At 54.8% G+C, this 25,280-nt stretch overlaps 3 protein-coding genes across 3 annotated transcripts in view; all 3 read right to left on the reverse strand.

Annotated features, from left to right (window-relative positions):
* Nucleotides 1–1,715: 1,715 nt before the first annotated feature.
* On the reverse strand, nt 1,716–10,641 carry LOC125331738 (cytochrome b-c1 complex subunit 1, mitochondrial). The gene is made up of 13 exons (XM_048316080.1): nt 10,534–10,641; nt 10,010–10,150; nt 9,452–9,538; nt 8,322–8,451; nt 7,355–7,553; nt 6,712–6,791; nt 6,448–6,563; nt 5,902–6,045; nt 4,993–5,153; nt 3,911–3,996; nt 3,370–3,458; nt 2,756–2,831; nt 1,716–1,935 (listed from the first exon to the last, which is right to left on the reverse strand). The coding sequence occupies exons 1-13, from the start codon at nt 10,603–10,605 to the stop codon at nt 1,871–1,873; spliced, it is 1,446 nt and encodes a 481-aa protein (XP_048172037.1). The 5' UTR covers nt 10,606–10,641; the 3' UTR covers nt 1,716–1,870.
* A 572-nt stretch (nt 10,642–11,213) lies between these two features.
* On the reverse strand, nt 11,214–16,689 carry SLC26A6 (solute carrier family 26 member 6). The gene is made up of 19 exons (XM_048315401.1): nt 16,537–16,689; nt 16,130–16,269; nt 15,923–16,033; nt 15,482–15,654; nt 15,239–15,403; nt 14,959–15,111; nt 14,676–14,758; nt 14,436–14,583; nt 14,215–14,328; nt 14,032–14,109; nt 13,795–13,890; nt 13,566–13,672; nt 13,408–13,477; nt 13,147–13,239; nt 12,940–13,044; nt 12,233–12,409; nt 12,054–12,108; nt 11,687–11,808; nt 11,214–11,595 (listed from the first exon to the last, which is right to left on the reverse strand). Exons 1-19 carry the CDS (start codon nt 16,662–16,664, stop codon nt 11,572–11,574), a joined length of 2,142 nt encoding a protein of 713 aa, XP_048171358.1. The 5' UTR covers nt 16,665–16,689; the 3' UTR covers nt 11,214–11,571.
* Nucleotides 16,690–19,682: 2,993 nt separating this feature from the next.
* The window catches only part of CELSR3 (cadherin EGF LAG seven-pass G-type receptor 3), a 31,017-nt gene continuing 25,419 nt past the window's right edge, over nt 19,683–25,280 (reverse strand). Inside the window, exons 30-35 of the mRNA XM_048315400.1 lie at nt 25,040–25,176; nt 24,841–24,947; nt 24,289–24,462; nt 23,948–24,148; nt 22,696–23,773; nt 19,683–21,994 (exon numbers count right to left, since the gene is read on the reverse strand). Coding sequence (XP_048171357.1) covers nt 21,967–21,994; nt 22,696–23,773; nt 23,948–24,148; nt 24,289–24,462; nt 24,841–24,947; nt 25,040–25,176 — 1,725 coding nt within the window. The 3' untranslated portion in view covers nt 19,683–21,966. The remainder of the gene's footprint in view (nt 21,995–22,695; nt 23,774–23,947; nt 24,149–24,288; nt 24,463–24,840; nt 24,948–25,039; nt 25,177–25,280) is intronic.

Raw genomic sequence — 25,280 nt, forward strand, 5'->3', positions numbered from 1 at the left:
ATTCCAGGTTACACTTCCCAAGTCCCTGATAAGGCGCAGCGCACGGGTGTCTTTGCCAAGCCAGAACACTCTCGACTCCTGAATGGGTTTCCCCTCCCCACCTTTTAGATCCCAAGTCTGAATGCTTGTTGTTTACCAAGGAAAAAAAATTGTATGGCAAACCTCTCAATCCTTGGAGCTGGTGAGACACTTACGTTTCTGGCGGCATGGATTGCCACAGCACACTAACACAACATGCACTACAAGGCAGAGTGCCATCACAACTGCAGTCTGAAAGTGCCAACATCCTGGGCACAGCTCAGCCTTGACTCTAACAGGCACCCAACAGTCCTCTGCATCCAGTGCCACTTACCAGGGCACAGGTCCTAGTCCAGATCAGCCCAGATACTCAGAGTTCTACACGGAAAAAGCATCTACAAAATCCATTTAAGGGTGCATAAGCCAGGCAGCCTTGCAGAGCTGCAGCCTTTGGTCAGGAGTTGCTCCTTGCTGAAGTGCTGGGAGCAAAGCTCAGCACAGCCAGATGCTTTTGCAGAGAAACAGAGCAACTTGGAAAGCATCTGTTGCTGAGCGGTTTGAATCTGTTCCTAGAATAAACTACTAGAGAAGAGCCTGAGGAATTAATTACTCAAGGAAAACAGACATTCCCAAAGAGATACCTCCAAAGAAGAAAACTTGTAGGAAATGCTAAGGCGAGGATATACATCTCCTGTTCCTTGTACTTCTCACCAACTGCAAAACACTTAGAAAATCACCCGTGAGGGGAAAATATATAGCAATGGAAGACAAAAGACGATTAGTCTGATTGCAGTCACAAAACCAAGGCAGAATAATTTACTGGTTCCACAAGGCTGGAGGCATAAGTGAGCTTGTTTAGTTTTTCAGCCCTCAGTGCATTTGTAACGAGCCAGAGCTTGTGACGATAGTTAAATCCAAATTGCATCAAGAACATTTAACAGTTTCAAACTTGCCTAGTGTACGCAATGGGTTCAGACACACTGACTCTCTGATCAAGAATCCAGATTCAGCACAAATGATTTAGCACACTGGATTAGTCTGAAATGTAATGACTAACTCTGAGAAACTTTTACACTATTTTTAAATCTCACTTGTCAGGGCAGACCCTGGAAACTAAATGAGAACCTCAGAGACATTTATCCCAAAGAGAAAAATCAAACAGGAATACCTTGCAGCTTCCAAGGGTAGCTGTGACAGGCTAGTGCCACCTGGTGGGAAACTTTTCTCCACCCCCCCGCCTTGCTCCATTTCATGGTTTCTGTTCCATGTTCCAATTTCCCAGAGGCAAGACAAGGGAGCAACAACCAGTTTAACACCAAAAAAGCAGAAAGGGCTGGGTAGCTCTTCCAACTACTCAGACCTAGAGATTATCTTATGGGCATAGGCCAGTCAGCAGCTTCTCAGTTATTGCACAGCTGAGCCTGACTGCATGGAGTCGTGTACAAGAATGTGTAGCCCAATACTACCACTACATAATAATCTCTGGTCATTATTGAGCTGGTTTACAGATAACCAGGAAGCTTAAGGTGAGAGGTAACACATCTCCATATAAAAACATATGGGTTGTCATACCTCTGGAAAGATGTTTGTCTATCAACAGCCCCAGCTCCTCACATCCTATGTCCCCAATCTGGCAAGATTAACAATGTCTACACACACCACCCAGCAAGACACAGTTGACTCCCAGCAGAACCAACTCCACATAGGATGTATTTATTTTTATACATTTAACACCGAGAAGACAGCTGCTTTGAATGGACTCAGCTTGCCCATGGTGCCCAAGACATTCAGTGCCAGAGGGAACCTGTCACAGTCCACAGCTCCATTATTTCCAACCTGCAGGCAACACATCCTAGAGACGGATCCAGTACATGGCACTGCGGATGCGGTTGTAGTCCAAGAGCTGTTCAATGGGACCTGAGTGAACAAGAGAAAAGTCACTTGGAGACATACTTAAAAATCCCTGTATAATTTCTCATGGTCTTTAAAACAGATGGTGGCAGAGCAGCCTGTGCTTGCAATCCATAGCAGCTTTGCACAAAACCAGGCAACTACAGCTCAAACTTGCATCAATAAAACTAGCAGATACCAGCTCCTGACAAAATTAGGTGTTTCCTCACACTGCTCCATAATGCTCAGTACAGCTCCCCATACAGGTATCAAATACAGGGAGCCACCAAGTCATTTCAACTTCCTGCTCAAAAACTGTCTCCCTTTTCCAAACTGCTCCACTTTGAAGGCCAGAGGAAACAGCTGCAAGGAGGAGGGGAATTCACAACACACAGGAAGGAGGCAGCAGAGCTGAGCTGCTTAGGCAGGTTTTCCGAGAGGAATTTGTCCTTGGCCAGACAGACATGCCAGAGCAGTACAGGAGGATCAGGTCCCTTCACTTCCCTTACATAAACCACCCTGACCCCAGGGTAAGGGCACCTGGCAGACGTGCTGGGCCCGCACCCAGCTACAGGACTCCCAGTCTTAGTCATGGCTCCACAGCAGGCAGAGGTGGGAGGACAGCCAGCAGCTCACTGCCACTGCATCTCCATCACCTGCAGGTCTGATCTCGTGGCAAATGGGCCTTGGCACACCTCATGTGCAGAGGTAGGAGGACACCAGTAAAGAACCAGAGTGGTTTAAGGAGTCAGGACAGACACATCAGGACTGCCCACAGCTCACTTCCACTCTGCTCTTGGCCCCATCCTGTTTTTGAAGCGTGTACTGATTGTCACATGCTACTCACCAACTGCTGCAACTGCCGGGCATTTGTCATAAATGTATTTACTGCAGACATCTCTCACCATTCTTGCATCAACAGCCTAATAAACATCAAACAAGCAATTAATGACTCTTCCAGCAGATCTGCACTTCTCAAAGTTGCAAGTTACTGTTGCCATTACATATCAAGATCATTAAAAGATACAATCAGACCCTTGGGGCCATCTGCACCAACCGCCCAGCTCTGCCTGCAAGTATGGCTAATGTCCCTACACAGTGCATTCTTTTGTGGGTACAGATGACAAGCCAGTCCAAAATCAGAAGTCTCCTAAGGGATAGAGTGGCTGCAGAATTACACAAACTGGGAAAACTGTTAAAGGAATTTCAGGTGGTGCTGCTTGACACAGTTGTATGCCCTTTCTGGGATGGACTGACTCCAGTCACAAGGACACAGGATACACCACTGCGTGTGTGCCAGAGATTCTGACAGTTACATCAGTGTCAGCAGGATAACCGTCTGGACTCCAGGCAGTCTGATTAAGGAATAAGTAAGCCACGTGTTACTGCAACAGACCAAGGCCAGACAATACTGACACCAACCATGCTCAGGTATCCCAGCCAAAACAAATGGATACTCACAGAAATCCTGGCATCCCACTCCTCCAGAGGGATACGGCGTCCATAGTGCAAGAGATGGCTTCCAATATTCTCACACACTCGTGTGGTACCTGGATGTTGAAGACATCACATTGTCAGTGCACCAAGAAGCCTTCCAGAATTGCACAGCATGATCATCAGCCAAAGCACAGAGTAGAAACTCTAACCATTAAATCATCTGCTAACGAAGCACAGTCTTAATTCCCAGTCTGCGCAGCTCCAGCAGGAGCTATGCAATACACAGATCGCTTCACTGGTCTCCAAAATGCTACAGCCAAGGCAGACGAGTCTGAGGGTCTCAAGTCTTAGGTCACCAGGCAGTATGTCACTCGTGGGAGCACAGCAGGCTGGGGTCAGCTGCTTTGACAACATGGCAGGAGGAGTGTGGAGCAGGAAAAAGAAGTTTTGCCCAGTGCCTGCCAGCAGAACTGCAGTCTCTAGCACAGGTCCTGCTCCCCAAGAGAAGCACAAGCAGAAACCCTCTGAAAGCTGCACAGTGGTCAACCCATAAACCAGAACATACCATCCAGCTGAGCCACCATGGCATTTCGGAGATAGTTCTTGGCTCTTGTCACCTCTGACTCTGTGGTACTGGTGCACAGACGCATCCTGGAGAGGACACAGAAAGACCATGAAAGCTCTTAAAGATGTTTGTCTGCTCAGAAAGTGAATTCCTCCCTTTCCCAAGCCTCCTCGAAAATAAGCTGTTATCAACACTGCTTGTCTTGCAGGCTGACATTCATCCTTGATCTCCACAGAGCAGCTAAGAACTGGGGAGCACTGAGCAGCAGGAGGTAAGAGCTCCAGCACACAGGCAGGGGATTCAGCTAGCAGGATAGACACTGAGTTTACACTCAGAGGTTCAGCAGCCCTGGTGCTGGCTCTGGCTTGCCCAGCAGCATGTGCTGTGCATTGCCCTGTCACAGGAGAAGGAAGGCATGTCATCCATTCCCATGCATGGAAAGCTGCTATGAAAACTGATGCTGAAAGAACAAGACAGCTCCACAAAGTCTGTTTGGACTCCAGCTGCTAAATCCCTTCTTCCCCTGCCAATGGCCACGTCTCTGGGGCAAGGGCTCACTCCACCTGCTCCACACACAGCATGGCTTGTAGCTCAGATGTAGCATTGAACCATTACTGGTTCATGGACACAATAAGATGGACAGCCAGAAGGCTCCCAAACGCTGGCATGATTCCAGCAGCAGGTCATTCATCAGCCACAACACAAGGACCTGAGCAGCAGGAACTCTGCCTGCTTTGCTCAGGCTTAACAAGACAATGGAGATACATCTCTTGGGCACCTAGGAAAGCCTTGTCTAAGGAATGATCTCACTTGTATATAAAAAACCCCAAAGCCTCGGTGCTAATACTTGAAAGCATGAACAAAAGACCTGAAAAGCCCTAAGAAACTAAAACAGCTCCTCAAAAGCCATATACCCTAAGAGATTTACAGAAATCACTTACAGGATCACTTAACCAGAATGCAAGTCATCAAGTTCATAAAGAGACACAGCTCTCTGTAGACTTAATATGCTCCCCCAGCAGCTCAGTCTCCCACAAGAGGCTCAGATCTTAAACAGCACCTTGTGCCAAAGTTGTACTTACCACTCCCCCTGCGCACAAAACATCATATCATCTATGGACAGAGGGTCAGAAACAAAATGGAAACCGAAGAGGCCGGTGTCTGAGTAAGAGGTGTTGAATGGCTCGAAACTGTGGCAGAGATTATGCTCCGCAGCAAGCGCAGCCACCCTGTTAGACTGATTCTGTAAATAAGGAGATATTGTCAGCCATTTCACTTTCAGCTTCCTCACAGCTCAAATTCTTTCCCACTGAGCTGTTTTCACAAATACCACAGACAAGACAGAGCGGAACACTTTGCTGAAGGAGAGTTTAATTTAGAGCCTTCATGTGGTCAACAGATGAGAATCACTGCTGGAAAAGCCACAGACAATGGGCTAGGAGTCCATTCAGCAAAACCATTTCCTTTCCCAGCTGCAGATGAAAAGCTGGTATGCACACCATCGTAGGAGTGGGAGAAAATGGGGAGGACAAGGTCTCCCAGCAGCAGGGGTTAGCACAGTTACACAGGCCAGACAGTTTCCAGACGATAACGGATGCAATACCGAGGTTTTAAACAAGTTCCATTTGCTCTGCAGTGGTAAGGCAAACTTGCATCATGAGACTGTAGGGTATTCTGTCCTGCTTCCATCACCACCCCCACAGAGTGGTTAGTTGTGAGGGTGGGAATAAGCTGCTGAGAATTCACCAGCTACACCTCTTCCAAACTTAGCAGAGAAGGTTCAGTTCATTTGCCAGCATCACCTCTCAAGAACTGTCCTGGATTAGCCTCGATTACACTTCTATTCTACTTTCCAGGCTCCTAACCCCTTCGCAGTTGGAAGTCAACCAGAACAGCCTCCCCTAAAGCACATCCACCTAGGGTCTCCATAACACTTCACATTAAAGTGAAGGCTCTCCAGGCTCTCCCTGTTGCACTCCCAAGACTCTTACCTTCCCACCTCCAAAAGTGCGGTCGTAGCGCCCTATAATAGCATTAGCCACATTGAGGACCACGTTGTCGGGATCAGCCCATCCTGGCCCCTCCACGGCAAGAGCAATATGAGCAAGGGGCAGAGCATCATCTCTGGCACGGATCTGGAAAATCAACAAGGAGTGGGGCAGAACTGAATGAACACTGTGATCTGTCTGCAGCCTGCTGCCATGCCAGGCTGACAAACTGGGGCACTTGATGTTATTTCAGTGAGATCAAAGAATCCCAGGCAGAACTAAGCACAAACCAGCTGCTCTGATGTGAGTTTTGCAGCAGATCATATGAGCAACAGCCTCACTCTCCTAATGGATTTGGGTTCCATCTAAAACCCAACACGTGGCAATAAGCCCCAAGAACAGAACGTGGGAGCAGTACCAAGATGGTGCATCATCAGCTTCTCCAAGATACACAGACTTTTCCACTCAGAAGCAGCTGTAATTGGTTTCACATTCATTCAACAGTTAGGCAACAGCTGCTTGCTTTGATGGGAACCAAAACAACTTTACCTCACTCCCTGTGAAGCGACAGTGTGCGAGAGCAGGCACAGAACCCTCCTTGGATGTAACAGGCATCCCAGTGAAGTGTTGCTTAGCTGCATCTACCAGCTCTCTGTGGGAAATACCTGGCAATGATAGAGAGAGAGATTTGCAGTCTTAAAACAGACTAATTTAACAAAAAACATCTGATTTTACACTAGCAATGTGTGACAAGTTTGATTGCATGCTTAAAAATACCAAGGCTTCCCAGGATCACAAGCATCTAGAACTTACCCCCAGCAGCTGCCAGGACCATACGAGGTGCTCTGAAGTAAGTATCAATATATGAAGCCAGATCTGCTCGAGTCAGCTGCCTGTAAAGAACACAAAGACCCAGAACATCAGCATCTCCAACTTGGGAGGAAAGAGAGGCTTAGGAGAAACAAGTTCACAATGCAGAGACAGCAGTGATTCTCTTTGTTGTGGGGTAACAATACTTTCTAGAAGCAAGGCTGCACTATGTACTGTGTTTGACCTGTGCTCTAATTGTAGAGCACAAAGAATGGGAACCAGCAGCCAAGATGGAGAGTTAAGGATAGACTTCAGTACAGACTGGAGGGTACAAGGCCACTGCTTTAATGAGCACCCCAGCTCTCCAATTTCTCTAACAGTGTCAAACTGACAGGTATGGGAGAAGGTTCAACCTGTCCCTTCCAACCTCAGGAAGGGCTTGCAGGAGGTGGTTCTAAGGAATGCATGCAGCATTACACTTTCACCAGCCCCAATGGGGAAAACACAGTCAGGGCAGCAGGAGAAGCCCATGGGCTCAGATCACCTCCATGTACACACTGTGCAGACACCATGCCCAAGAAGCAGCAGTTGTGCACCCCACGGACTGCACCCCTGGGCTGTGCACCACACCCAGCCTGTTGCTCACTTGATGTTCTCTGTGGTCCCTTCAACAGTGTGGGCCAGCGCAGTCCCCTGGTAAGCAGTGGCATGAAGGTAATCAAAGGTGACATCTGCCAGATTGCTGTCCGTTTCCTTCAACTCCTGAAGGATGACACCACGCTCCCTCTCGATCTGAGAATCCTCCAGCGCACAATTCTGCACAAGGTCGCTCAGAAGCTCTACAACTGCAACACAATTCCTACATTAGCATGCCACTGCCTGACTGCTACCCAGTGCTGCTGAAAGAGCAGTGAGTGCTGAAAGAGTGAGAAGAGACACACAGCAGTGAGCAAAAACCACGCTGGGGAGGGGGGACAACGTAACAGAGCTGAGTGCTACCCATTCCCAAAGCATCTGGGAGGGACAAACAACATTGGTTTAGCAAGAAGTCCAAGTCAGCTTGCCGAGCACCCCTGCCAGCAGAGTGCAGGCAACATCTGCAAAAGGGGAAGTATGTCAGAAGCAGGTACTGTTCCAGATACACACTCAATCCTTAGAGAGAGTTTGTGGCACCTACAGCATAGCCCATGTCCGCAGTAAGGCCCCGACTCAAATCACTGCCTCAACCCAAAACCGACCCAGAGGAAGCAGCACGCGGCAGTACAGAGCAGGAGGAGCACCTGCAAGAGCTGCACTGAGGACTCCTCCTACAGCAGCTGTCACTAAGCTCCATAAAACAACCATAAACTAGTGAATTCCTCCCATCCTCCCTCCTGGCAATGCAGTGCAGCCTGACATAACTAGAGCACTTGGGTTAGGGACACATGAACATACAGCCTTGAAGCACCACATCACTGCACTACTCTCTCCAACTACCAACCAGGACCTCCAATTTACTGCTCAGCTACTTCAGCCCCTGGTCTGTTGGTAGAAAAGATGCTTGGGGGTGAGAAACACAAGCACATGCACTTAAACTTAATCTCCTAGTCAGACTTTACCCCTGGCCATCCTACCTTTGGGCACGTCCTTGGACAAGGCTTTTATGTAGAAGGCAGTCTGCTCACGGGAGGTGTACCCGTTCAGGTGAGCACCCAGACTCTCCACTTCCTTCTCAAAGGCTGAGCCAGGACGCTTCTTAGTGCCCTAAAGGAAACCAGATCAACTCAATTATGAAATGAACAAACTTCCCTTCAGGGCAGAATTAAAGCAATGAAAATAACAATAAAGACCTAAAGCAATAAAAACTGTCATGTGATTCATAAAAGCCAAGGGCAGGTACACAAGGCAAGACATTTGAAACTTGGTTTATTTTCTCTAGATAAAGGATGGCTGAGGTGTATTTTGACAGACCAACACAAACTTTCAATAAAGGTTGTGTTTATTGATACACAACAAAGCTGCCTGAAAAAATAAAGGCTGTCATCACCACTAACCAACACAAACTCAGCAGCTACGCTGAGACAACAGTGTTTGAACAGCACATCCCTGGAAAGTAAACCAAGAAAAAGCCTAAACCAAAACCAAGCAGATTTCTAGCTATCCAAGCAGTGATATTCAGAAGAAGACAAATAGAAGCAGAAGACTACTTCTAAATACAGGGCCCATCACTTAAGGAGCGAGCCAGGTGCTGCAGTTGCCTATGAAGGCACAGGCTGAACTTGAGTCAGCAAGTCCCAGGCTTAGATGTCTTCTGCCCTGTCTAGCAGACATCTGCATAATTTGAAAAACAAGAACTGTAGCCTCTAAACTTTGCTGGACCAGTAAGAAAAGCAAAGAAAAATAAATGGTTACAGGAAATGCTGCTTTGAGCTCTCTGTGCTAACCTAAGGAAACATGCTTCATAACACAGTGCTCTACGTGTGTTACACTACTTAATTACATTTTTTCCTTTAAGAGGAAAAATAAGCAAATAGTAAATAAGACTTAATTCATGCATGCTTGCAAGTTGCTGCACATTCAACCAATGAGCACCACATGGGCTACATGCCTTTTGAGATTTATTTTCATACTGTGTGCAAAGTCTCTAAGACTCAGATGACCTGATTTACACCCTCTTTCAACAGCTACAGCCTCCGAAGCGAGAGAACAATGTATGGACGGAGTACTCAGGGCAGCTCTGTGCAGACCTAGGACACATCCTTACCTTAAAGGCCATATGTTCCACAAAGAAACCGGCCCCGTTGGTCTTCGCATCTTCATAGCGGCTCCCAGCCTCGATCCACAAACCCACCTGGCAGCAAAACCAGCGAGTACCAACATCAGAGAAGAAAACTATCAGCATCCTAATGACACAAATGTAACAGCAGGGACAAGAAGTCTGCTCCACAAACATTATGCTAGAAGAACTGAAATAAGAACAAACTAGCAACTGTTTCCTGCACATATTTCTGCTTTTTCTCTCTTGGCTTCACCAAAGCTGGTTCTGCCAGAGTGATAACTTACTGATCACTTACTGCTCATACAAAAACTGTGAGGCTGAACAAATTTGTAGAGCACAAAAGCTTGTCTAAAGACAGCACAACACCAGGCCGGGCCTCCTGCTGCTATATTAATCCCACCTGTTCACAAAGAGAAGCAGTGAACAAGTAGGTCTCTGTCAAAAGTGCTGGTTCAGACAGGGGTCTGTCCCTTTCAGAAGACTAGCTGCAGGCTAGACAAGGCTGATTGTTTCAAATAAGCCCCTAATCAATGTTAAACTTACCGTGCAGGTTGGCTGATTGGACTCCTCTGAGGCTACACGGAGGCCGTTCTCCAGGGTGGTGACCTGGGTTTCAGGGATGTTCTGGAGTGTCTGGGCATAGGTGGCAGCCCCTCGCTTCCTTGTCAAAGTCAATAAAGCTGCCTGAAAAAATAAAGGCTGTCATCACCACTAACCACCTGTTCCCCTCGGCACGGCCGGGAACTCAGAGCTTTGAAGAACTGGGAAACCCCAGGGAAGAGCCGCACGAACCGGTCACACTCCAGTACCGGGGCGGAAAGCGGGCCGGCGGCAAGCCCCGCATTGGGTGACAGTGACAGCCACCGCCGCCCCCGACCCGCCCGGCCCCGCTCCGGGCCCCGGGCGGTCCCACAGCCACCGCCGCCCGGCCCGCACCGCCCGCCGCGTCCCCATGACCTTCCCGGCCGGCGCACAGGCGGGGCCCGGCAGCCGCTCCGCACTGCGGGGCCGCCCGTAGCCCGGCCGGGCTTCCCCCGGCGCTGCCTCCGCGGGGCGCGGTGACTCACGGAGGGGCGCGGGCCCCACAGCAGCGCCCGCCCGGCCGCGCTGCCCGCCCGGCACACCGAGCGCGCCGCCATCTTGTTCTTCCGCCGACCGACCGAGCGGCAGCGGCGCGCCTGCGCGGGGGCGGGGCCGGGGCGGCGCGTGCCGCGGCGATAAGCGCGCGCAGGGCGGCAGCGCCCCCTGGTGGCGGGAGGGCGCGCCGGGGAGGGGGGGCGGGTACGCGGCAGCCCGGGATGGGGGTTGCTGGAAATGGGGTTCCCGGGAGATGGGGATCCCGGGGATAGGGATCCCAGAGAATGGGGACCCTGGGAATGGGGGTCCCGGGAATGGGGATCCTGGAGAATGGCGGGGACAGGTCCTGGGGAATGTGGGTCCCATGGATTGAAGGATTCCAGGGGTAGGGGTCCAGGAGAATGGGTATCCTGAAATGGGCATCCTGGGGAATGGGGATCTGAAAGGAATTGGTTCGCAAAGAATGGGGATCCCCGCCCATATTGGTCCCTCGGCTGCAGCCCCACGGGCCCAGAGCAGGTCATGGGGAGGGAGAAGTGGCAGAAAAGAGCCGGAGAGACGGTGCCGGGGAGCCCACCTGCAGGGAGGCTGTTCCCAGCAGTGCCGGGATGCAGCCAGGCGGTCTGGCCCAAAACCACCGTTATTGAGGAAAGCGCATTGAAACCAACCCTGAGAAACACCACGTAGCTTTATTCATGATGCCAGCCTGCTGCCGGGAGCGGGACCCCTTTGGCCCCTGCACCACTCCCCAAACCGCGTGCTGGCCCTGTGGGACAGGCCTGTGCTGGGGCAAAGTGGGGGCAGCAGGTGGCCCCTCGGAATGACAGCAAGCAGCGGCTCCGTCCAGCAGCAGCCCCATCACAGCGGGGCTCATGGACGGGGCAGGGCCGCAGTGCTCAGAGTCCAGAGGGGCTGGTTGGTGGGGTTCAGGGCCTCTAGGCCCCAGGATGGGCGAGTTGGTGCCATCAGGGTGGCAAAGCCTTCCTTGCCCGCCCGGCTCCTGGGGGAGACGTGTTCCTCTTGAGGGGCTACATTCTGGTGCTGTGGTCCACCTAAGGGGGGCAGAGAGGGAGGGGGCGGTGTCGTTGCCCTCTCCATTGCCATGCTGGGGACAGCAAGGGGACGGCAAGGCTGGGTGCTCACCGAGGCCTGGCGCCTCTCCCTGCTGATGTGCACCACTGCATCATGCACCGAGGGAAAGAAGGAGTGCTTGGTGATGGCTGAACTGAAGAAGTTGCCCCGCTCCAGCTGGGCCAGGACGGATACTGTGTGGAGGGAGAAGTATCTCAAATGATGGCACCTAGCTGAGCCCCATCACCCCCATCCAGAGCAGCCTCCTCCCGCCTCCTGTGTTGCGGGGGACACCAGGGTCACTACCAGGGACCCGACTTTGAGGCTCAGACTGGATCCCTGGAGAAATCCTAGAGATGGGAGCACCCAGGCTATCAGCTGTGTGCCATAGAGCTGGCTATGCCCAGCCAGGGCTCATGACTCTGCAGATCCCCCTCACCCGGGCAGCTGGCAATGAAGACGTCGACTTCTATCTCATGGAAATCTCTGAAGATCTGCAAATGGCAAAAAAAAGTTTTACCCAGGAAAAGGAATGGGCAGCAGCCATCAGGCCACCCCACAGGGCCCTGGAGACACCCTCAGCAAGGCTGCTGTCCTGCCTGTTCCCCAGCTCCTTACATTCTTCAGGATCTTGATGGAGACAGTGTCCACGAAGCTGACAGGGCTGAAGTCCAAGATGACAGTGTGGAAGCTGGGCTGAGGCAGCCCTAGGCTGTGCAGGGTGGGTTCTGAGGGGGCACTGCTGTCCCCCGCACTCAACTCAATCACTGACACCCCTGGACCGTCTTCTGTGTTCTGGGGGAGGGAAGGAGACCCGGCATCAGTGCTCCAGGGCTGGTGGCACCCTGGTTGTGGCAGTGTTCCCCCGGGCTCACCTTGGTGAGGCTCTTTGGCTGTGTGAGGGCACAGGCAGTGGGTGGCCCCAGGAGTGGGTGCCCCTCTCACACCTTCACCCACTTTTGGGCTCTTTCCAGATATGTCAAGATCCACCCCTCTCCCCAGCACCACTCTCCAGAGCCAGGCTCATTAGCTGGCACCAGGCCACCCTTTGTTCTTGCTCTTAATTCTGATTAACTTGCCGAAAGGTTAATGACTTGTTGGCTCCACCACATAATCATTAACAGCCCAGCTTTCCCACCAACCTTCGGTGTGACGCTGTGACCCCAGTTCAGTCCCAGTGCTTTTCTCACCCATTGGCCCTAAACTGAACTGGGAACCCCATGGGCCACCAAGCCCCACCAGTGCACTGACAGGAGCGTCAGAGTCAGGCAGGGAAGAGGTGCAGGATGTCACTGGAGGGGTGGTCTCCTGCGTCAGGCAAGCACCTTTTTCCTCTTTGCCTTTTCCTTCTCCAGTTTCTTCTGCTGTTTCTGGAGCTTCTTGAGGGCCTTCTTCTTCTTCTGAATCAGGCGGTCCACATTGATGCCACTCTGGAAAGCAGTGTGGCCCTGTGTCCCCAGCTGCCCCACCACCACCCTGTTGCTGGCAGGTGGGGGACACAGGAAGCACTCTGAGGCTGGTGGCTCTCCTACCTTCTTCTTCAGGGCCTCAGCGTACAGCTCCACATTGGCAAAATAGATGGTGGAGGAAGAGCGGAAGATCTTCACGCCAGGGACCTCCTGTGCCTGGGGGCAGATTGGGAGGGTGCTACCCCAGGGATGGAGTCACCTGCTCCTCTTCTGTCCCCCCCACCAAAATGCCCCCAGCCTCTTTTCCCAGTGAGCCACTACTGGGGGAGCTTTGAACTGCCCCCCTGTTGCAGGCAGCTCTTCTCCCACCCCTGGTGCTGTTACCATCTCGTATTCCGCCACATCCCGGTAGACATCAGTGTCCGATATGCGCCCCAGGACGGAGTAGTGGGGGCTGCAGGGAGCAGAGCAAGGGGCTGAGGTCACCACAGGCTCCTCCTGTCCTTGGGATATGGCACCGGCCCCAGCCCCAGGGTACTCACAGCTGGGTACGGAAGATGACCGTGAGCAGCCCAAAGGCCACTGAGACCGCCAGGCCGATGTCCAAGTTCAGCAGGAGGGTGGCCACAAATGTCACAATCCAGACCAGCTGGAAAGAGGACACAGTCAGCTGCAGCACAGTCTCCCCGCTGGCACCCATAAGCCTCAGGAAGAGCAGAGAAATCCTCTCCAGGAACAAGAGCACAGCCCCAGGGCTGGCCAGCACCTTACCAGGTCCACCCGGTTGGACTTCCAGAGAGTGCAGAGGTCACTGAACTGCTTGAACATGCCCTTGAGGTTGGCGATGATGATGGCAGCCAAGATGGCCTAGGAGAGAAATCTCTGCAGCTATGAGGAAGCTGAGGGCAAATCTGGGAGTGGCTCTTAGCTCTTCCCCTACCATGTCACCATGGCATGGGACAGGCACAGGGGTGGGACATGACACAGAGGCTGTGGGACTAGATGTACCTTGGGCAGGTCCCGGAAGAGCTCTCCAATCTTCAGGATGGTCACCAGGATGACCAGGGATGAGATGACACCAGCTACCTGTGCAGAAGGAGAGCAGGAGGCGAGGGGTGAGCCCCCACTGCTCACTGTGCTTCCTGCCCCTGCTTCAGCTCTGGAGAGGGAGGCAGCACTGCCCAGACCCACCTGGCTGTTGCCCCCTGTGCTCTCCTGTACCAGGCTCCTCGACATGGAGCAGCTGATGGCAAAACACTGGAAGAAGCCTCCCAGGAAGTTGGAGAGGCCCAATGCAATCAGCTCCTGCAGGGACAGAGCAGTGGCCGGGGAAGACCATGCTTTCATCTGGCTGCAAGAATGGCAAGCTTAGCTTTCATCCAGGGTGAGGGCCCTGTGCCTCAGAGCATCACCTGGTTGCTATCCACTTTGTAGCCATGTTTCAGGGCAAAGATTTTTCCCAGGGAGATGCAGATGGCGTAGCCTACCACAGCAATGGCAAAGGCATTGCCCACCACCTGCCCAAAGTAGCTGATGTTAGGGGCCACAGGTGGCTTCAACCTACACTCAAGAGAGAGATGGGGTTCAAACAGGGGTGCTGTGGGCAGCATGGTGCCCTGGCACAGCCCCCTTCACCGCCAGGCCCTGCTCACCCGCTGGGGATGTTGCCCACCACGGAGATGCCAAACTTGTCATTCAGGTTGACACCATAGGAGATGCCGGTGGAAACGATGATCTGGGGGAGAATGACTGGAGTGAGGCAGGGCCTTCCTACACAGGGACTGTGGTGGAGGAAGAGGAGGAGAGCACAACATATGCCCTGGAGCTGCACTTGCCAAGGAATCCCATCCCTCCTCTCCCCACTCTGAAGGGGACAGGGATGCACCAGGGATTCCTGGCTGCATCCCCACAGAAAGCTGGGGCAGCTCTGGGTACCGTGATAAGCTCGATGGGGATGGGCATGGGCAATTTGGCAGCAAACTTGTGGTTGAGCTCTTTCACAATTAAGATGGCCACAATGGCAATGATGGCAGTCACCAGGGTGCCCACATTGGTATCTGGCAGCTTCTTGCAGAGATCGATGATGGTCTAGAGAACACAGGAGGAGGAAATGTGCTCAGGAGAGCAGATGCCTCCCCAGCAGGTTTTTGGAGGCCTCTATGTGCCCCACAGGTGAGCACCAGGGGTCTTTGGGTGCCAGCAAGCCCCCACTCACCACAAACAGTGAGAGTGGTCCTGACTGCTCGCTCTGGGAGACTCCAAAAACATTCTTGAGCTGGGAGACAAGGACGTGCACAGAGGAAGCAGTGGTGTAGCCACGCACCAGCGGGTCTGAAAGGTAGGTCACCACGAATCCAAACTGCAGGAGGCCCAGGGCCACCTGGAAAGAGAGATGGCAGAAATGACCCACAGGTTATGGTCTCCTGTTCTCTGCTAGACTAGGCCGGGACCACCTTACCTGGAAGACACCCGTCAGGACAGTGATGGTGGCCACCAACTCCACCCTGGAGGCGTCCCGCAATTCCTCATTGACCGTCGCATTGGTGCCATTGACGGACTCCAGGAAGTTCTCACTGGGCAGCAGGGACTCTGTCAAGCTCCCGATCATGACGGAGATGACGGCGAAGGGACCTGAGAACAGGTAGAGTGTGGGCAGGGAGCCCAAGGTGGGCACCAGGACCTCTCTGAGAAGACCTCTTAAGGGGTCAGCTCCTCTCTCCTTAGGCCAGGCTCAAAGCATACACTGCACTTCGGCTCTGGCTTGGCCAACCCCTTTCCTGGTGGAGCGGAGTAAAGGCAAGAAGTGTCCCTCCCAACTGCTGATGTGGTGATGCTGTGCCATGGACATCCCTGCTCCCTCCCCACCAGGGCTGTGCAAGCACATGGTCCCTCAGCTCACCCACGGAGTTGTGCCTCGACGTTCCGAAGAAGAAGTAGAGGAAGACGGGGTAAAAGGAGGAGTAGAGACCCGTGACAGGTGGCAGCCCAGCCAGCAGTGCATAGGCAAGCCCTGGAAGGTGGAGCAGGGAGAAATGTCACCAATGGCCAACCCTTGGCCACCCCACCTGTGGGGAGCCCCTGGCAGCCTGGGCATGGCATCACTCACCCTGGGGCAGGTGCATGATGCCCACACTGAAGCCCGAAACAATGTCCCCCAGGAGCCAGTCCTTGACAGGGTAGCGGGGCAGCCAGCGCAGGAAGGGCAGGAAGCGGAACAGCAGGGACTTGGCAGCAGAGCCCGAGCATCTGGCGGGAAGGGAGCAGGAGCCAAGGTGAAACACAAGTGTAGGCGGCTTGGGGACATCAGTGAGGGTGGATGCAGCCGCATGGGAAGCAATGGGACCCTCAGCTCCATCCACTGGAGCCTGGTGTCCCCTCAGGCAGGAGGACAGAGTGGGTACATGGGTATTTGGGCAGGGAAATGAACCCCCGGGTCTGCAGCTCTCTGTGGTGGTGGGGCTGAGGTGCACAATGGCAAGGTCCAGGCACATCCCACTGGCCACCTGGTCTTACCTGGTCTTGTGGAGATAGCGACGCAGAGAGAGCTTGGCGGGAGGTTTCCTCTGCGCCACCTCCTCCAGTTCAGCCTCACTCAGCACCTCGCGGGGCGCTCGGTGGCTCAGGGCCATCTCTGCTGCCATGCCCACCTGGCTACCTGGAATGCCAGTCCACTGCAGGGACACAAGGGACAGCTCAGCCACATTCCCACAGCCAGGGGCAGCCAGCACCCCACCCACCCCAAAGCCCCTCCTCCAGCTCCACTTGCCCCACAGAACCATCCCATCCTGGCAGGAATGGCCCTGAGGATAGGCACGAGCCGGGTTTTGGGAGTCCTGAAGCAGCAGCAGCAGCAGCAGCTCAAAATGGAGAGCAGTAGGCAGTCAGCAGGTGGGTAGGGAGGGAACTGAGGCTTCGGCAATCAGTGCTGCCCACTCCTGCCCCACAGCAGCCCTATCCACCCCACTGGAATGCACCGGTGGGGTCTGCCAGCAGAGCTGCCCCGGGGGTCTCCCCCTGCACCTGCCCACGCAGGACCCACCTCGGTGCCAACCACCCTTCCCCTCCGTGTACTGCAGCAAGGCAGGGCAGTGGGCAAGCACAGCTGCTGAGCAGAGCCCCAGCCATCCCACAGCCCTGTCTGCAGACTTTGTCCCTTTACACATGAGGGGAGCAGGAATGTGAATCCCTGGCAAATGTCACGGCTCACCATCCCTCCAACAGTGCCCTCCCCTGATCCCTGCAGTGCAGAGCAGGATGAGCCTGTGAGTGGAGGAGCTGGGCTGAGCTGGGGTCTCACCCTTCACAGGGCTGGGATGGTGGGACTGAGGAATCCCTGTACAAATCCACAGCTTGGCCTTGCTCAGGGCTCATGCTGAGAGCTGCACCATCCTGCTGGGCCCACCCAGCCGGTGCCCTGCTCAGTCTTATGGTGCTCACCCACTTGCAGCTGGACCCAGAATCCCCTCGCTGGGTGCCCTGCCCAGTCCTAAGGTGCTCACCTACTTGCAAGGACCCTGAGTGCTTGAGGCTGTGCCAGCCTGAGTCCCTGTGTAACCCCCAATCCTCTTATCTGCTGTGCTCAAGCTGGTCAGGAGCCATCAGTCAGATCCATGCTCTGCTTCCTCCTATTTTTTAAAACCAGCCTGTGATCTTTGAGACACCGTTCCCTGCCTCCTGCCCTTCCTCCTGGCCTGCCGAGAAGCTGCCCTACTTCCCAGCCCCACTGCTGCACAGCACCCACCATGCTCCCCTTGGTGCTCCGGAGTGCTGGGTTCCAAAGCCATGGCAGACCCAGCACTGCCACCACTGTGCCCAGAGCCATCTCATTCTGGGGACTGTCTAGTACAGTCCCAGCTCCTGGTCTGCAGCCATATCCAGGATGCTGCCATGTCTGAGCATCCATGCCACATGCAGGGCAGGGGGGCTTCTTGCCACTGGGCACAAGCTGGTGCCACCCTCCTGCCAAAAGCTGCCTCCCCAGGGCACTGCTTGGGATCCCACCATCACCCTTCTGTGCCCCCACAGCTCCCATGGATGCCCACTCCCCAACCCATGTCCTGGAGCAGGAGTTGTGACCAGGACAAGGAGGGTTACCCACAGCCTCTGGTCATGGCATCCAGGGATTTTTCCCCAGACCCTTGCTTACCTGCTGGAAACAGGTGTGCTGTGCTCTGTGGACTGCCCTGGTCTCACACAATTCACATAGACCCAGTTGTTATCTTGTTCCAAAGGTCCCCCGCGGGCACTATAGTCCCACTGAACCCATCACACCTCCCTGGGCTCCATCACAACCTAGAATTGGTTGCAGGGAATTTCTGAGTCACGTTTGGCCCGGGACCGTGGGGACACGGCAGAGGAAATCCAGGCTCACATGTCTGACTGGTAGCAAGGTGTGGCGTGAAGGTAGGGCAGGGCCAGGCATTAAAGAGTCCTGGGTCCCAGCAGTGGTGGGATGGGGCTGATAAGTGGCAGGAGTGGTGACATCCAGGACCACAATCTCCGGGGTTGGGGCAACTTGTCTCCATCCCTGGTGCCTGGTGGGGGCAGCCTGTGGCCACCTTGGCGCCCTCTGTGGTGAACACAACCCAGGTCCCACAGCTTTCAGGCAGTGGGGCTGAGCCTCTTCCCTCAACCTCTCCCACATCCCTGCCCCTCCCTGTCCACCCTTATGCCCATCAGTGGTCAGGTAAAGGCATGTCCAACACAGGCACCCCCACATGCGACTGCTGCCTCCTCGTTTATCCACTCCCCATCATTTATCCACTCCCCCAGCATGGAATGAGAGGCCATCACAGGGCTACTGCTTGGAAGCAAATAACACCCAGTGTCATTTATTACCTCCTTATCACTGCTCCCTGTCCCCACCCATGCCATTCCTTCCCGCACTCCAGCCTCCAGCCCCCCACCTGCACGCCAGGCTGGTCACTCTACCTATGGCCCCCTCTCACCACCCCAGCCTCCCTGGCCCTCACCCCCCAGCCAGCCTTGGGAAGGGCTGCAGGACAGGACCACAGCTCCTGGCACTGCCAGTGCAACTCCTGAAGGCTGCCCTGAACTCAGCCCCCAACTGACAGGTGACAGCCCAGAAGGGACAGAGGGGTGACAATTGATGGTGACCCTTGCTCAGGGCGCTGTGGATCAATGCTGCCCTTTGCTCACCTGCCCTTTCCTCTTAACAAAAGGGGAGGGACAGAGGGCACCAGGATCACGCTCAACCTCCCCTCCCCACACTTCCTTCTGCTTGCTGGCAGCCAACTTGACCCTGCTGAGGTCATGCAGCCTTCAGAAAATGGATCTTCCCTTGGCCTAGGTCAGGCTGGGGGTGCTGGCAGCTGCCAGGCATGAGCCCCACAGCTCACCACAGCCACTGTGGCAGTGCAGCCCTGCCAGCCAGGCCTGGGGCCACTGGACACCAACACAGCTGATCCCATCTCTGGGTAAACCCAGCCTAGATATAGCCCAGTTCAAGCAACTGACAGCCCCTGAAGTCCCCATCCCCTCATAACCTTGCCCCAGGCCACAGCGACTCCCAGGCAGCCTAGGAACTGGCTGTGAACTCCTGCCCAAGCCCCCTCCCAACATCACCTCAAGCCCAGGTGCTGCATCCATAGCCCCAGTCACGGATCCCCAGCACAGCGAGAGACAGCACAGAGCCCAGCACCGTTTTATAGACTTTTATTTCCAAATCTGGCGCTTCCATGATACACTTTTACACAGCCAAAGGGGAAGCGTGAGCATTTCCCCACTCCCTGCCAAGAGAGTCAGGAGACAGAGAGAGGAAAAAAAACCCAACCAAATCCCCCAAAGGAAAAAACCCAAACTCAAGGAGGATGCTCCCCAGAGCCCAGGTCACAGCACTACAATCTGGGACCAAGCTGCAGATTGGTCTGCAAGAAGCAGATTCCTGCTTTTTGACTGTCCCAACTCTGCAGGGATGGCCACCAGCTCTGCAAGGATGGCCACCAGCTCTGCTGCTCTCTTCTTTTTGGCACTTGACACTTGCTCTCCATTTGGCAGCATAAAGAGCCCTGTGCCCAACTTGGCAGAAACATGGGCCCTACAGCGCAGCAGGGACAGGATCCCAGGACTCTGGTGCTGGCACTGCACAGCCGGAGAGAAACTTGTAAACAAGCTTGTTCCCAAAGGCAAAGATGGGCAGCATGGAGGGGCCTGGCTGTTTCCAGCATGTGGGGCCAGCAGGCTTTCCCGCTGCACACTGGTCCCGAATGGCATGTAAACATGTCAGCAGGCCCTTCTCTCCTCATCCCTGGGAAAAGGATGACAGTGAGCCTGCCTTGTCAGGGCTGTGCTGGGGACCCATGGCACCCCCAGTCACCAGCCCTTCTGTTCCCTCCATACTCTCCCCACTGACTCAGGGATGCAGCCAAGAGGCCTTGGCCTCCCCAGAGGCCTGGAGGATGGTGGCACAAGTCCTCTCCTGTAAACATGTAGGCTGGGCTACAGTAAGATGCCATGGCAGTGTGGTAGTAAGGCAGTAAGGAGCACATGGTAACGCAGCCCCGAGAGCACCATGGGGCTGAAAGGGAACACGCTGCCCCCCGAGCCAAATGCCCTGCCCTGAGGCTGGGGTAGGCACAGAGGAGTGTCATCTCACAGCAGGGCCAATAGGAGCCGGGGTCAGGCCGCAGGCTGAGCAGAGACACCATCAAGATAGCCTGAATTTCCAGAGAGGGCAAAGTGCTGTTTATCTCCATCTCCCAAAATTCAGGCCACTCTAAGCTGGGGTCCTCTGCTACTCAGAGGAGAGGAGGTGTATACAGAGCCCATAGGGAACCAGCTAGATACAACTTTTGTGGGCAGTGCTGGACCCTGAAACCGGAGCCACATCATGCTCCTGTGGATGCCAGTCTTCTGCAGAGTGAGCACTGGCTCTGGGAAAAGCCAAGCCTGCTACTAAGCAGGGAGAGGGTCATCCAGCTCCTTTACCAGACCCACAAACCAACACTGGTTAGCTCTGTAACATGCAGGTTAAAGAGCCCAACACCCACTGGGAAAAACACAGTGCTCACTTGCTGAGAGGAGGAAACCAGCACTGATGAGAGTGGGACCATCCTGGTACAGGACAGGACTGCACAGCAGAGCTTGTCTCCTCCCCAGCAGGCTCCCGGTGCCAAATTTGCTGCCCCATTCACGTGTGCTCTTGCTGGCACACAGCCCCAGCTCACAGACAGGGGCAGCCCCAAGGGGTGGTCCCACGGGAGGGCAGAGGGAGGCCTGGCTGCAGGGGGCTGAGGGACACCAGGCGGGAGGGTGGCACCGAGACAGGTGGAGCTGCACAGTGGGAGGGTGGGGGGCAGCAGGGCCAGCTGCCCTGCAGTGGGGATGGGACAAAGCAGTGCCAGCAAAGCCTTAAGGACTGCCTGGCACTGTTCCTCCAGTCCACTGGGATTGTGGTTCTGGTAGCCCCAGGGAAGCTGGCAAGGGGCTGTTGGTGAAACAAATGCTCCAGGTCCTGGGAACAGACCATCCGTAAAAATAACCATAGAAATTTCTCTTCTCTCTGATTACAAAGATACAAAAAGGTAGAAAACCCTCCCTGCCCCCATATCCTGGGCTCCATTTTCTGTCCCTCTGCCACTGCCCACCCTCCACACACACACAGGCACACCCCACACACAAACAGCTCACAGAGAAAGAGCTTGGCCCCAGGGGGTTGGAGATGCCACCCTCGCCCAGTACTACCTGTCACACCAGGCAGGTGACGGAGAGCACGGCAGCAGCCGAGAGCCTGGAGGCTCCTGGCAGTGGGTGGTGTGGGCTGCTGGTCCCACAGCCCACAGCGCAGGGGAAAGGAGGGTTGGTTTCAGGCCTCTGACAAGCATCAGTTCTGGCCCCTGCTCCATGGGGATACCAAACCTCAGCTGGCAGTGCATGGCGAAGGGCCCTGCTTCTTCCAACTCTCTTGTGGACAGCTTCGGCCCCTCAGGAATGGCCATCGTTTCTCATTATTCTTCTCAGAGGAAAGAAAAACAATATTAAGCCATGGCATCTCTCCTGGGCTCCAGCGTCCCTTCCCCGCTATGCCAGATGGGGACAGGGCAGAAAACCTCTCTGTGTCAGGGCAGGAGCAACTGTCTCCAAGTCCCTGAGATTAGGGAAGAGGGAAGGAGGGGTGGGGTGGGGTGGGGTGGGGTGGGAGCAGTACCAGCAGGGAGCAGAGCTAGAAGGAAAGAAATTACATACTGGAACAGGGTGCCTGGGCAGAAGCATGGCTGGGGCCGGCAGGGCTTCCCTAGGACTTGGGCTCTCTCTTCTCCAGCCAGCCTGGCCCTTGCATACATCCGTTGGGACTTAGCGCCAGCACTTGACCAAGGGACCGGCCAGGAGGCCAGCCTAGCTGCATAGAGCATCTTCCCTGAGTACCCACAGGCCAGAGGCAGGGGCCATCATCTCTTGGGCACAGGGACAGACTCACATAAACAAAGGCTTCTGCTTGTGCTGCACTCAAGCATCTGGAGCTCTCACACCTGAGGCTTCTCCCTGCCCAGTCACTATTCAGGACCAGGAGACACCTGCCACTCACCTGGGGAGCTCACCCTTACACAGCCCTCTCCCTCCAAACTAAACCCCTTTGGGAAGAAGCCAGGCAGGCAGACAGTGCACAAGATCAGCTGAACAAGACCTGGCTGAGGAAGGAAGGAGTGCACTTACTCTGAGTCCGGTGACAGCTCTGAAATGCTGTGGGAGGTGGCAGAGCGAGGTGTCGAGGGACACACCATGGAGGGCGTCGAGGTCTGCATGGCAGAGGGAGTGGTGGTGGTCTGGGGGCCTGAAGGTGTGCTGGAAGATTGCACCGAGGACAGGACGGAGGAGTTAAAAGAAGCAAGGATGGAAGAAAGGATATCTAACTGTTCAGTGGAAGGATGCCGGCTGGGAATGGCCTCCAGGTTCTCCCTAGAAGGCTGTCTCCTTGACAGCGGCTCTAGGCTTTCCCTAGACAGCTGCCTCCGAGAGAGGCTCCCCAGGTTGTCCTGCGAGGGCTGCCTGCTAGGCACTGTGTCCAGAGGCTCTCTGGAATTGGATCTTCTGGACAGAAAGTCCAGCTGCTCCCTTGAAGCTTGTCTAGCTGACGCTAGCAGGTCCCTTGAAGGCTGTTTTCTAGAAAGCAAATCCAATTGCTCTCGAGAAGTATCCCGACTTGGCAACATGTCTATTCGGTCTCTGGACACTTGCCTACTTGGCAATGTGTTTAGCCACTCTCTAGAGACTTCCCTTACTGGCCCACAGTCTAGCTGCTCTCTTGACCCAAATCTGCAGGGTAAAGTGTCAAGGCAGTCTCTGGAGCCCTGCCTCCGGGGCAGCGTGTTCCCATGATCTCTCCGACTGGGCCTAGCAGCGAGTAGATCCAAGTTTTCCCTAGATGCATGTCTGCTTGGGATACTTTCCAGGTGTTCAGTAGACCCATGCCTGCTGGGGATAGTGTCCAGCTCCTCTCTGGACCCATGCCGACTGGGCACAGCTTCTAAGCACTCTCCTGAGTTGTGCCTGCTCAGCTGTTCCCGGGACATCTGTCTCCTCATCAGCATGTCAAGCTGCTCCCGGGACGAGTACCGGCTGGCCGGCTGTGACAGACTGCCAGCCCCAGAGTAGATCCTGCCATAGGAGGCAGCGGGGACAGCCCTGTGACCCAGCGTGGACGTCTTGTACCACGTCAGCTCGTTGGTCATCCTGCCAACGGATGGCAGGCCCTGGAGAGTCGGAGGGTACTGGAGGCGGTTCTTCAAAATCCCTGCATCGGACAGAAAGAGAAGTCAAATATTTGCACAACAGCAAGAGGAGCAGGAAAACCAGGGAGGCATAAGCCATGCCTCCCCAAGGGCATGGCCACATAGATCTGATGCTGAGCCTTCAGTCAACCTGAGAAAGGCAAGGCCACCCTTGCCCGCTTGCTCCAGATTGTTACCTTTTCTCTGCCGTTGGGTCTGGGTGAGGGAGTTCTCATCCCCACTGGTCAAAGCCAGGTCTGGCTGATTATTGTTGGCTGCATCCTTATTGATGTCAAATCCCAGCTTCCGCTCGGAGCCCCACTTCTGCAGGGAGCAGGGGTGAACCTCACACTCGCCCAGAGCTGGCCAATACGACATGAGGTCATTGCCGTCCACATCTGATGAAGGACACAGCAAATGAGGCCCCAGAGAAGATGGAGAGAATATTCCATGAGCAGCAATTGAGCCATCACAAGACAAGGCCTGACCCCCAGGGAGCTGAGCTCATCCTTTTCCCTGCCAGAGCCCTGGGACTTGCCTTTGGGAGTGGTGTTGGCAGGGTTAGTGAGGAGGCGTTCGCTGTGTGCCGCCCGCTTGAGCTGGCGCTGGAAGCGGCCCCGCAGGCGTACGTTCTCCTCACTCTCTGAGGATGGGATGGAGAGGCTGCGCTCTTCATCCAGAGACAGGTCACTGTCCGAGTCTGAGTCCTGGTCTGTAGGAACATGATGTGGCAGGGAGACATTTGGAATGACGGTGGGAGAGGTTCCTGCTGGCAGCACCAGGGAGGCAGAACCACCCCAGGAAGACCACACTCGTGAGAGTGCCTTACCCCTTACTGTCCCTCCCTCAGCAGCAGCCTGTGCCAGCTCCTCTGGCCCTATCACCAGGTACTGTGAGAGGAGCCCAGCTCCATCTCATTGCACCTCCCTGTAAGGCAGCTGCAAATAGCCCTAAGATCCCATCTGCCTCTCCCTCCTATGCTCCATGTGATTGGAAGTTGCAGCTGAACATGGGGTGGAAGACGTAACCATACAGCCAGAGCCTGCACCGGGAAGAACTTTCCAAACCCAGGAACAGGGCTGAGCCTTACCTCCCCCAGCATCACGGTGGAACATTGCCACGTCGATGTCCGTGGGGCCGGCGTGAGCCAACAGGCTGTGATCCAGGGCCGAGCCCTGACGTGCTGCCACATTGTCTCTGAAAGAGAAGAGGCCCCAAGTGTCACAGTGGCAGGAGCCTCTGGCTCCACCCAGGCCCTGCTAGCCCCCAGAGCCCCGGCTGCTCCCTACCTGAGGTAAGCACGCTGGCTGGAGTGGGTGCGGGCAGAGCGCACGCTGCTCACCGAGGACACTGTGGAGGCCCCCAGGGTGATGCGGATGAGCCCACTCTCCTCAAACAGCGCTGTGTTGTTGTAGGCATTGGGGCCCTGCGGAGGAGGGAGGAGGGAGAGGGCGTGTGCCCTGTTAAGGAGTTGCCACGGCAGCCCAGGGGAAATGCGGACAGCCCTGCCAGCTCCTGTCCCAGACATGC

Source organism: Corvus hawaiiensis, chromosome 11 (genome assembly GCF_020740725.1).
Source record: "Corvus hawaiiensis isolate bCorHaw1 chromosome 11, bCorHaw1.pri.cur, whole genome shotgun sequence".
NCBI classification, from domain to species: domain Eukaryota; kingdom Metazoa; phylum Chordata; class Aves; order Passeriformes; family Corvidae; genus Corvus; species Corvus hawaiiensis.